This window comes from Canis lupus, unplaced genomic scaffold, assembly GCF_011100685.1.
Source record: "Canis lupus familiaris isolate Mischka breed German Shepherd unplaced genomic scaffold, alternate assembly UU_Cfam_GSD_1.0 chrUn_S1923H2122, whole genome shotgun sequence".
NCBI classification, from domain to species: Eukaryota; Metazoa; Chordata; class Mammalia; order Carnivora; family Canidae; genus Canis; species Canis lupus.
Window position 1 is genome coordinate 27,023 of NW_023330789.1, and position 12,261 is coordinate 39,283.

At 37.3% G+C, this 12,261-nt stretch overlaps 1 protein-coding gene and 1 long non-coding RNA gene across 8 annotated transcripts in view; one reads left to right on the forward strand and one right to left on the reverse strand.

Annotated features, from left to right (window-relative positions):
* The window catches only part of LOC119878795, a 46,077-nt gene that overhangs the window by 24,582 nt on the left and 9,234 nt on the right, over positions 1-12,261 (forward strand). For 2 of the 7 annotated variants that reach the window (XR_005387146.1, XR_005387152.1), the window contains one exon: positions 11,366-11,449. The exons of 3 other annotated variants lie outside the window; for them this stretch is intronic. This is a non-coding gene — a long non-coding RNA (uncharacterized LOC119878795). Of the gene's footprint in view, positions 1-4,628; positions 6,422-11,365; positions 11,450-12,261 lie in introns of those variants that run through there. 2 more of the 7 variants (XR_005387153.1, XR_005387150.1) reach the window with 2 other exon arrangements.
* LOC119878794 (leucine-rich repeat-containing protein 37A3-like) overlaps positions 1-12,261 on the reverse strand; it is a 38,358-nt gene that overhangs the window by 8,957 nt on the left and 17,140 nt on the right. The window contains 4 exon segments of the mRNA XM_038589363.1: positions 3,536-3,610; positions 4,198-4,269; positions 11,364-11,444; positions 12,142-12,213. Of these exon segments, the coding sequence (XP_038445291.1) occupies positions 3,536-3,610; positions 4,198-4,269; positions 11,364-11,444; positions 12,142-12,213 (300 nt within the window).

Here is a 12,261-nt window from a genome sequence, read left to right on the forward strand (position 1 = left end):
TCATGAGTGATTCTACCAAACATTTAAGGAAGAAATAATGCCAATTCTACACAAACTCTACCAGAAAGTTGAAGAGAAAAGAATATTTCCCCACTCATTTTTAAGGCCAGCTTTTCCCTTATCATAAGTAGGCAAAGACAGTACAAGAAAAGAAAACAATAGACCGGGATCCCTGGGTGGCGCAGCGGTTTGGCGCCTGCCTTTAGCCCAAGGCCCGGTGCATGGAGCCTGCTTCTCCCTCTGCCTGTGTCTCTGCCTCTCTCTCTCTCTCTCTCTCTGGGTGACTATCATAAATAAATAAATAAATAAATAAATAAATAAATAAATAAATAAACAATAGACCAATATCTCTCATGAACACAGATGCAAAATTCTAAACAATGTTTCACCATATCAAACAATATATGAAGTTTCTGTATAGTAAACAACCAAAAAAAAATAATAAAGACTACCTATCAAATAGGAGAAGATATTTGCAAGTGACATATTCAATATAGGTTTAGTATCCAAAATATATAAAGAATGTCTACAGATCAACACCAAAAACCCCCAAATAATCCACTTAAAAACTGGAAGACACAGACATTTCTCCAAAGAAGATGCACAGGGGTGCCTGGGTGGCTCAGTTGGTTAAATGTCTGCCTTCAGCTTAGGTCATGATCTCAGGGTCCTGGGATCGAGCCCTGAGTAAGGCTAGGTACTCAGAGGGGAATCTGCTTGGGATTCTCTCTCTCTCCCTCTTCCTCTGCCCCTCCTCCTGCTCATGTTCTTTCTCTCTCTCTCAAATAAATAAATAAAATCTTAAAAAAAAGAAGACATGCATATGGCCAACAGACACATGAAAAAATGCTCAGTATCATCAGGGAAGTGCAAATAAAAACCACAATGAGATATCACTTCACACCTGTCAGAATGGCTAAAATAAAAAACACAAGAAACAACAAATTTTAGTGAGGATATGGAGACATAATAACTTATGCTCTGCTGGCGGGAATGCAAACTGGTACAGCCACTGAGGAAAATGGTATGGAGGCTCCTCAAAAAATTAAAAATAAAACTACCGTATGATCCAGTAATTGCACTTCTGGGTATTTAACCAAAAATTACAAAAACACTAATTCAAAGGGATACATGCACGTCTATGTAGCATTATTTACCATAGCCAAGTTATGGAAAGCAGCCTACCAGTCCATTGATAGGTGGATGGATAAAAAATAGGTGGTATATATAAACAATGGGATATTATTCAGCCATAAAAAAGAACGAAATCCTGCCACCTGCAACAACATTAGAGTACAATGCTAAGCAAAGTAAGTCAGTCAGTGAAAGACAAATACCAGGTGATTTCACTTATATGTGGAATTTAAGAAACAAACAAAAAAAAATGAGCAAAGGGGAGAGAGAGAGTCAAGAAACAGACATTTATTATAGGGAACAAACTATAGTTGTCCCCAGAGGGGACAAGGAGTGGAATGATGGGTGAAATGGGTGAGTTCATCAAAATTTAAAAATTAAAAATTCTGGTCTTCAGAGATAGAACAGAATGAAGACAAGCCACAGCCTGGGAGAAATTTGCTAAACACCTGAGAGAAAAGACTTTTTCCAGAATATATAATATACTCTTAAAACTCAATAGTATGTATCCAACTGAATGATGGATTTGGAGGCACCAGGGTGGCTCAGTTGGCTGCGTGTCTGACTCTTGATTTTGGCTCAGGTTATGGTCTCAGGGTTGTGGGATTGAGCCCCAAATCAGGCTCCAAGCTTGGTGAGGAATCTGAGATTCTCTCTCTCCCTCTCTGACTGCCTATACCCCCCACCCCCCACCACATTTGGTCTCTCTCTCTCTCTCTGTCTGAGATAAATAAATCTTTAAGAAAAAAATAAAAGGAAAAGAGATTTCAATAGACACATCATTTAAAAAGATATTGGTACATGAATAGACACTCAACATCATGAGCTATTAGAGAAATGCAAATTAAAGATACAAAGTCTAGGGATCCCTGGGTGGCGCAGCGGTTTAGCGCCTGCCTTTGGCCCAGGGCGCGATCCTGGAGACCCGGGATCGAATCCCACGTCGGGCTCCCGGTGCATGGAGCCTGCTTCTCCCTCTGCCTATGTCTCTGCCTCTCTCTCTCTCTCTCTCTCTGTGACTATCATAAATAAAATTAAAAAAAAAAACATACAAAGTTTGAAAAAATTTTTTAACTGAAATATAAAGATGTCATACACTGCCGCTTGGAATGCAAAATGGTACATCCACTTTATTTTTTTTAAAGCTTTTATTCATTTATTATGAGAGACACTGAGGGAGGGAGAGAGAGGCAGAGAAACAGGTAGAGGGAGAAGCTGGCTCCATGCAGGGAACCCGACATGGGACTAGATCCTGGGTCTCCAGGATCACGCCCTGGTCGGAAGGTGGCGCTAAACTGCTGAGCCACGGGGGCTGCCCTACATTCACTTTAGAAAAGAGGTAAGCAGGTTTTTTGTTTTTGTTTTTGTTTTTGTTTTTGAGAGAGAGACAGCAAGCACATGTGTATGAGTGGGGTGGGGAGGAGGGGCAGAGAGAAAGGGAGAGAAAGAATCTTAAGCATGCTCCACGTTCAGCATGGAGCCCCACTGGGGGCTTGATCTCACAATCCTGAGATTATGACCTAAGCCAAAATCAACAATCAACAGTTGGACACTTAACTGACTAACCCCCCAGGCACCCCTAGGAAGCATTTTCTTAAAAAGTTAAATATACACTTAGCACATGATGTAGTAATCCTACCATTAAGTATTTCACCTCCCCCAGAATGAAAGCATATGCTCACACAAAGGCCTGCACGTGACTGCTTTTAGCAGCTTTATTCATCATAGCCAAAAGGAAAATCAGAACAACTCAAATGTCCATTAAGTGATGAATGCATAAACAAACTGATATATCCACACAACTGTAACACTACTCAGTAATAAAAAGGAGTGAATTACGGGTTGATGCAATCACATGGATGAATCTCAAAAGGATTATGCTGAGTCAAAGGAGCCAATCACACAAGACTGCATACTGTATGATTTCATTCATAAGACACGGTAGAGGGGCGCCTGGGTGGCTCAGCAGTTGAGCGTCTGCCTTTGACTCAGGGAGTGATCCCAGAGTCCCGCGATCAAGTCCCAGCTCAGAATCCTTGTATGGAGCCTGTTTCTCCCTCTGACCTCTCACTCTCTCTCTCTTTGTCTCTCATGAATAAATAAATAAAATCTTAAAAAAAAAAAAAGACATGGTGGAAAAAATACTATAGGGACAAAAATGAGGTTGATGGCTGTCAGGGGCTGATAGTGGCAACAGGGGATTAACTACAAACAGAAATGTTCTGTATCTCAAACGTGGTGGTGGTTACACAACTATATATTTACCAAAGCTCATTAAAAACTGCATACTTAAAAAGAGTACATATTAACTGAAAATTATGCCTCAATAAAGCTGACTTATAAATAAAACAAACCTAAATACACAACGAAGTGATAATAAACATAAGAAAAATCAACTTACAGTTTTTCCAATTCAAGGGTCATCATGAGAATGCTCTCAATTGTTGAAAGTGACACCTGTGTTGTTCCCATGTCTCTGAAAGAGAACGCCCAAACATGCATGATACCAAAGACTAAAATTTCACACCAAGTACAAAAAGGTACTTAATAGTATGTGATTATTTAAATTCTGGCTTCTCTGTCAAGCTAGCTCAAGAGTTTACTTGCTATGGAAGATAATTTCAGAGCATTCTTATTGAAGAAATTAAAATTTATGTGCATCACGAACATAATCACCTTGGTGCTAAACAGTACAATCTCCTTTTACCCTTTTTCTACTCATTCTCAGTTGCATCCACCTTTCTTGATTAGTCTTTTGTTTTAAATAAGGTATACCTTATTCCAGTTTGCTTTTTGAGATAAATGATATTTCTACATATGTGGTAAATATTTCGCTATACACCTGCATGTTCCATATCTCTATGTGTTCTTCAATACTGCTCTCTTCTACTACAGGCTGTCTTGTCCATATACATTCTTTCTTTGCCAATAATTCTTATTGCAATAACCCAGCTAAAATTTAAATTATGACTTTTTATTCAAAATGCAAAAGATTTAATCTTTGACAAAAGTAAAAAAGAGCAGAAATCATCTCATGAGCCATGAGATTGTTGTAATACTTACAAATATTTTAATGCTGGCAATTTAAAAAGATATGAATCTTCAACAGTTGTCAGAGGGTTATGACTGAGAATTCTGAAAAAAGCAATGGAATTAAAATTATCTGCATTTTAAGTAACTAGATGAAAATTTATGTTCTTTTTTTTGGTATGGAACTTGAAGTTTAAAAGCAATCATTTTCTGCCTTTGCCTATAAAATCACCCTTAGAATCTGTAAAACATTCTTCCTTTGGGCACTACCCAGGTCTCTGAATGATAAAGCAGGAAGAGAAAGAGAAAAAAAATTTTTTAAGTGGATGGCAAAGAAAAAATATGCCAAAGAACATTTCAGGTTGAAAACCTCAGAAGTGACTATACCAGTAGGAAGTAATTTCTGTAGGAAATACTATTTCTAGTGTCCTCCATAATTCAAAGTGCTTTTCTTTTATCTCTAGAAAGTTTAAAAATCCTACAGTTTAAACCACCCAGTTAAAGACAAAATGATAACCAATTCTTCAGTTTTGGAGCCAAACAAGAAGGGCTAAATCTATGAGCAGCCGGTGAAAGCTATATTCCCACCACATAGCCTGTGTGTATTCTTGCATTACAGCCTTTGTCATGGCATGTATCACCTGTTTCCTTATCAATCTCCTGGATTCTCGGCTCCTGGAGGGCAGGGACCATACTTTATTGTCATGTTGTCCCTGTGCCTGACATAGTATAGTGCTTGTTATTGACTATTTAATGTTTGTTGAATAAAGGACATCTTGTCATCTTTTTGACACAAGCTTTTATTCCAAAATGCTGAACAGACCTTCTTCCCAACTCTTTAAAATGAAAAAAGGTAAAAGAAATAGGAAGAAAAGAAAAGACAATCTGCCTTGAGGTTGACTCTACTCAAGAATCATTAACTATACTTTTACCAAGTATTAGATAGATAATCTTCATAACCAATACTATTATTGGGCTGTAAGGCATCTGTGATCAGCATTTCACATTTAATCCTTATAATAACCTTATGTGATAGATACTATCATCACCTCATTTTACAAATGAGGAAACTGAGGTACAGAGAGGTTACATAATTTGTCCGAGTTTGTCAAGCCAGTCAGAAGCAGAGCTGGAATTTGAACTGAGTTCTGACTCCAAAGCCTGTGTGTAACTCACATGAAGAAAAGGGGGTTTATAAAACAGCTGTTACCATAAACTTTGAGAGCGCTAAATATAGAAACTGTATTCATGTTGAACTTCATCTCTCCACCTGGGAGAGCTCCTCTGAGAATTACATTTTCTATTTTTATTCCTTTTCTCTAATCGACTCCCATGATGAAGTATTTAATTAGCTGATGGTCATTGAGACTTTAGGTATTTTAAACCATGTTATAGGCGAATCAGTGAAAACGGGAAAGTGAGGACATTTGAAACTTCATCCCTCCATAAAAGCAACGACAATGACAAACACTGGCAAACATAGAATCAATGTTTTAATCATTTTGGAAAATTTAACCAATGGGTCTACAGCAACCCAGAGAGCATTTATTAAGGGAAAATGTATTAATTTCTATAAGAACAGTGAGATCTGTTGTTTTAACTAGTTCTAGACCTCTGCTCTGTATCCTGATGGTAGCCTTGAAAAATAGCCCACATCCCAGGGGAGCAAAATGGAGCTGGAGTTCCTTAAAGCCTCCTTCCCAAAGAACTGTCATTGTTTTACCTGTCTAGTGAGTTTCCTGGAAGACCTCAATTGAGAACCTTGTCCTTGACCTCACTGAGAACTGCACAATGCTAGAAGCCTCTTCTTCTCAAGGGGCATTTTAAAAATATCATTATTTATTTATTTATTCATGAGAAAGACACACAGACAGAGAGAGAGAGGCAGAGACACAGGCAAAGGGAGACAGAGAGAGGCAGAGACATAGGCAGAGGGAGAAGTGGGCTCCCTATGGGGAGCTGGATGTGAGACTGGATCCCAGAACTCCAGGATCATGCCTAGAGAGGAAGGCAGACACCCAACCGCTTAGTCACCTAGATATCCCCAGGAGCATTTTTAAAAACACTTACAGGTAAATGTTTTAAACTGGCAGCTGTGTAAGGCAATGGATAACAGTTGGGACAAAAAAAACAAACAAAAAAACAACAACAACAACAACAACAAAAACCCTAATCTAAAAGTTTAAAAGAAAAAGCTGAGAAATGAGATATCCACAGAGAGTTTGAAATGCTCCAACATATTCCTGAGAAACTAGAAGACCACAAGACATTTCCTAGGAATGTAGAAAAAAACCTTAGCACTAACAAATGGGTTCAGCAAGGTTGCAGGAAACAAGATCAATATATAAAAGTTAGATGTATTTCTATGTATTAGCAATGAGTAATCCAAAATGATATTAAGAAAAAATTTCCATGTATAACAATATTAAAAAGAATAAAATACTTAGGAAAAAATGTAACCAAAAAGTATAAGATCCATACACTGAAAGCTACAAAACATTGTTGAAATTAAAGAAGATTGAAATAAATGGAAAAAATGCCATGGTCATGGACCAGAAAAAAATATTGTTAAAATGGCACTATGCCCCAAATTGAACTATGGCTTCAGCACAACCCTTATCAAGATCACAGCTGACTTGTTTCCAGGCTAATTCTAAAATTCTTATATCAATTCAAGGGACCCAGAATAGCCAAGAAAAATCTAGATAAAGAACAAAAAAGTGGGAAGATTCACATGCTCTGCTTTCAAAACCCAATTCAAAGCTACAGTAATCGTAGTGTGGCACTGGCATAAAGATAGACATATATAATCAGAGAAGGACAAACATTATATGGTGTCATTCATTTGGGGAATATAAATAATAGTGAAAGGGAATAGAAGGGAAGGGAGAAGAAATGGGTAGGAAATATCAGAAAGGGAGACAGAACATGAAGACTCCTAACTCTGGGAAACAAACTAGGGGTGGTGGAAGGGGAGGAGGGCGGGGGGTGGGGGTGAATGGGTGATGGGCACTGAGTGGAGCACTTGACGGGATGAGCACTGGGTGTTATTCTGTATGTTGGCAAATTGAACACCAATAAAAAGTAAATTTATTATTTAAAAAAATAAAAATAAAAATGCTAACACTGGAAAACAATGTAAATCTCTGATGTTCTGTAAATTAAAAGTGAATAAACTGAGGCTGAAGATTTTAAAAAAAAGGATAGACATATAAACCAATGGAACAGAACTGACAGTCCAGGAATAAATCCTCACATTTATAGTTGACTGATTTTCAACAAGAGTGCCAAAGCAATTCAAAGTGGGAAGACTAGTCTTTTCGAATGGAGCTGGGACAACTATATATTCATATACAAAATAAGGATTCCTACACTTCATTCTATATATAAAAATTAACTCAAAATGGATTAACCTAAATGGAAGTGCTCAAGCTATAAAAACTCTTAGAAATCTTTATGACCTTGGATTAGGCAAGAGTTTCTTAGACATGCCACCAAAAGCACAAATAATAAAAGGAAAAATAGACAAATTGGACTTTATAAAAAATTAAACAGATTTTTGTGCTTCAAAGGACATTATCAAGAAAGTAAAAGACCACTCACAGAATGGGAGAAAATATTTGCAAATCATATGTCTGATAAAAGTCTAGTATCCAGAATATCCAGAACACATAAAGAACTCTTACAACTCAATAAAAAGACTAATAATTGAACTTTTAAATGGGCAAAGGATTCAGAGAGACATTTCTCCAAAGAAAATACACAAATGGCCAATAAGCACATGAAAAGATGTTCAATGTCTTAAGTCATTAGGGAAATACAAATCAAAGCTATAATAAGATACTACTTTATACTCACTAAGATGGCTATAATCAGATGGAGAATGATAAGCGGTAGCAAGATTATGGGGAAAGTGGAATCTTCATACATTGGTGAGAACATAAAATGGCATAGTTACGTGTGGAACACAGTTTGGCAGTTCCTCAAAAGGGTTAGACATAGAGTTACTACGTGACTCAGCAATTCCACTCCTAGGTATGTACCCAAGAGAATTAAAAACATATGTCCACACAAAACCATGTATGTGAATACTCATAACAGCATTATTAATAATAGTCAGAAGTGGAAACAACTGAAAAGTCCAATAACTGAGGAACAGATGAACAAAAGGTGATGTGTCTATGTAAGGGAATATTATACAGCCTTCAAAAAGAATGAAGTGCTGGTATATATGCTACAACATGGAAAAACTTTGAAGCTAACAGTTATGTGAAAGAAGCTAGACACTCATTTGTATGAAATGTCCAGAAGAGGCAAATCTAGGATACAGAAGGGGAATTAGTTGTTGCCTGGGAGGAGGGAAGAAGGGGGTGGTCACAGCTGATGGGTACGGTATTTATTTTGGAGGGTGATGAAACTGTCCTGGAATTAGGGTGGCTGTGGTCTATCGAAGTATACCACTGGACTGTATACTTTACAATGTTGCATAGTCTATTATGTGGATTATATCTCAATTAAAAATAAAGAACTGGGGATCCCTGGGTGGAGCAGCGGTTTAGTGCCTGCCTTTGGCCCAGGGCGTGATCATGGAGATCCGGGATCGAATCCCACATCGGGCTCCCGGTGCATGGAGCCTGCTTCTCCCTTCTCCTTATTAAAGCCAAAGAAAACAAAAACCTCCAAAGGTGGTACCCTCATTAATAAGCTCTTGGCATGTCTTTGAGGTGGATTTCAGATTCAAAATAGACTTTACCACACTGCTAACTTGTTCAGTCAGTATTTATCAATAACTTAGAGGCTTCATTCAAGAAGCTTACTGAGTTATAATTACCTGAAACCCAGGGTCAATCAAGGTCTTGTGGGGCCTGAACCTCATCTACTTTGGGAAATCCTGTCTAATAAAAACATGCAACATTATGAATATAAAAATTGCTAGGACTCCTCTCAAGACCTTTGAAGGGGCCTATGGAAGTGAGGAGCCCTGAAGTTAAAGCTTTGGTCAGTTCAAAATAAATCCACCTCAGCTAGGGCCTATACATTTTACAGACTTCTTTAATGCCAGAGAAAATATTGTTTCAACTTATAAACACCTTGGTAACATGTCACACAGGTAACATGACTAATTCAAAGGGTGGCATCTTCCCTTGGCAACTTGCCTTTGGAAAGAAATGCAATGAAGTTTATATTTCACTATGGCAGAGATTTCCTAAAGCAGACTAGCTTTGTCTATTAGAAAAATTTGACCTCAAACAAAAAAGGAGCCTAACCCCCAGTACACACTTACTGTATCGTGATAATCTTTCAGAAGGAACTGTGAATTAGTTTTCGAAGCTGTATTCAAGTCCCATGACATGAGTATTAATTTATTATCAATACTGGCTAGCTCTGGTTCTTTAATTACCTTTTTCTGTTATTTAAGATGCACACAGAAACTCAACACAAACAAGCTGTTGCTTCATCCATTAAGAGTCTTTTCTATCCCACAACCTGTTCCCTACTTTGTCAACCCCCTACCTTGTTACCCTGCTGCATGGATGCCCGCACGGCTCCCGTGTGTTTTCCTGTCAACATCTTTCTCCTTCCAGTATGAAAGTTTCTTGGGGACAGTCCCTGTCTTATTCTTTGTACCCCCAGTACTTAGTACAGTGTTGACATGTATTGGACATGGCACTCAGTGAATGTTTTTCAATGAATTCATTGATTTTATCAACTGATTCCCCCATATTCTTTCTTGTGTTGCCCATATAACTATAATGAAAGTCAGATTCTTTCCTTCCTTCTTTCTTTCTTTCTTTTCTTTTCTTGTCTCTTTCTTTCTCCTTTTCTTTCTTTCTTCTTTTCTTTTCTTTCTCTTTCTTTTTCCTTCTTTTCCTTCTTTCTTCTTTTTCTTTCTTCTTATTTTCCTCCTTTTTCTTTCTTTCTTTCTTTTATCTTTTCTTTCTTTTCTTATTCTTTTTCTTTCTTTCTCTTTCTTTCTTTCTTTCTTTCTTCTTTCTTTCTTTTTTGGAAATTCAGATTCTTCTAAGAGACTCTTGGTGTGATAACATGCTTAGAAATAAAGATGGTGAGTTTAAGACAGTATATTGATGCACCAAAACCTCTGGTGCAGAAACCCAATGAGCCTTTCTTCTCCGGGGTGTTCGCAAGCAAAAACTGACCCTCTGTAGTCTTTTTCCAAGTTAGGCATCAGCAAATTAATGGGAGGAGAGAGGAGCCTTCAACAGATAGGCATCTGCAGGAACTGTCCCTCTAGCTCCAGACACACCCTCAACACCTTCATCTATCCTAAAATAAACTGTGTGAAATAATATTTCTGAACTACAAGACAGGTAAGATAATCTTTTCCAAAGTCACGTTTAGAGGAAGATCTTCACCTTGAGTCTAAAATCCCCCTCAGGCCATTGAACATCCCCCACTATGATTTGTTTATATCACCAGGAAATCACAGAATTTTCCAGCCGAAAGGGAATAACACACTTCTTATTGAAGAAGAGTCAGGAAATAGCCACATGGAATTATGCTACAGCAATGTATTTCATGAACATTTTTCACACAACTTAACACAAACAATATCTTTTACCATACCTCAAAGGTTCTTATGGCCCCCAGATGATTTACTCAGAGGTATACATTTTTGAAAAATAATGTTCTGGGTAACTGGTGAGAGAAGTGCCCTGTGGCAGGTTCTCAGCAGTTTCTTTCTGCTTTACCATTTAAAAGAAGCTGATGGCTGAGGAAGCACCCACACTTTTGCTCCCTGGAGAATTCCCCTACACTTAGTTCTTTGAAGCTTTATTTTGCATGCATTGAAGCAGTTAGGAACTTTGCCCATTAGCAGGAATCAAAGTTAAATTCAGAGGTGGAATTTGAAGGACCATGCCCCTATTGGAGAAGCATCATTGTCATGGATTCCCAGGATAGTGTTGACTTGGGTGTTATTTGCTTGGGGCCTTTTATTGCCCATACCAAAGCTGAGTACAGGGAAAGCTGAGAGTGCCATTTATGAGATAGACAAGCCTCTTGGCCTCTTTGTACCTTAGTTTCCTCATTTGAAAAAAAAAAAAAAAGAATGGATTTTAAGACATACTTTTCAGAGTTCATACTGGGCTTAACATCCACTGAACCAATAAATGTATGATGTTTTTACATATTGTTTGTCTGTTTATTTTTTACATGTGTTTATTTTCTATTTCACTTACAGCTTATGTAAAAACTGCATTCCATGCCAGGCCTGAAATGTTCCAAAGCTCACTTCCGTCAATACATTGCAACTCATATTTCTACAAAAAAAAGACACAAGCAAAAGAAGAAGGAAAAAAGGTATTCTTTCAGAACATTTATCCTTTGGCAGTGATTCCAATTTATATAGGATGAAACATAATCTCAATACCCTCTCCATATCCTGAAACTATCTCGCTATGGAAGATATGCCTTTTAAAATTTTTTAGAAATTTAAATTTAAAAAATTTGCATGAAAGATTTATATTTTCATGTTTCTACATGTGTTGCATTAGATACAAATCTGTAAATGCTCAATAAATACTTGTGTTAGGTAATCTTTATTTCTCTAGAAAAATATTTCACATCAGCACTATTGACATTTATGGTTGGATCCTCTTTTTTAAGAGGGGCTGTCCTGTGCATTATAGGGTGTTTAGCGCCATCTCTGGCCTCTGCCCACTAGATGCCAGTAGCATATCTACAGTCTGACAACCAAAAATGTCTCCAGACACTTCAAATGTCACCTGGGTGCAAAATCACCCTAGTTGAGAACCACTTCTCTAGAATGATTCAGTCTGATCTGTATAATAATTCTTACACTAATCTTTGCTACAGACAAAAAAGATTCGCTACATAATTTTAGTAGCTTTCTACTAATAAAATTACAATCATATTTCAAAATGATTGTAGCAAAGAGGTTTACAATTAAGTTTAACAAAAATCCCAAATATAATGAAATTTATATTTGTAACTTACATAAACTTCAAAAAAGGTAGTGGTTCAAATGTCCGTCTTTCAATAGATTGTATCTTATTGCAGGATAAATCTCTAGGAAAAGTAAAAGGAAAATATTGCCTCAATTAGCTATTAGATACC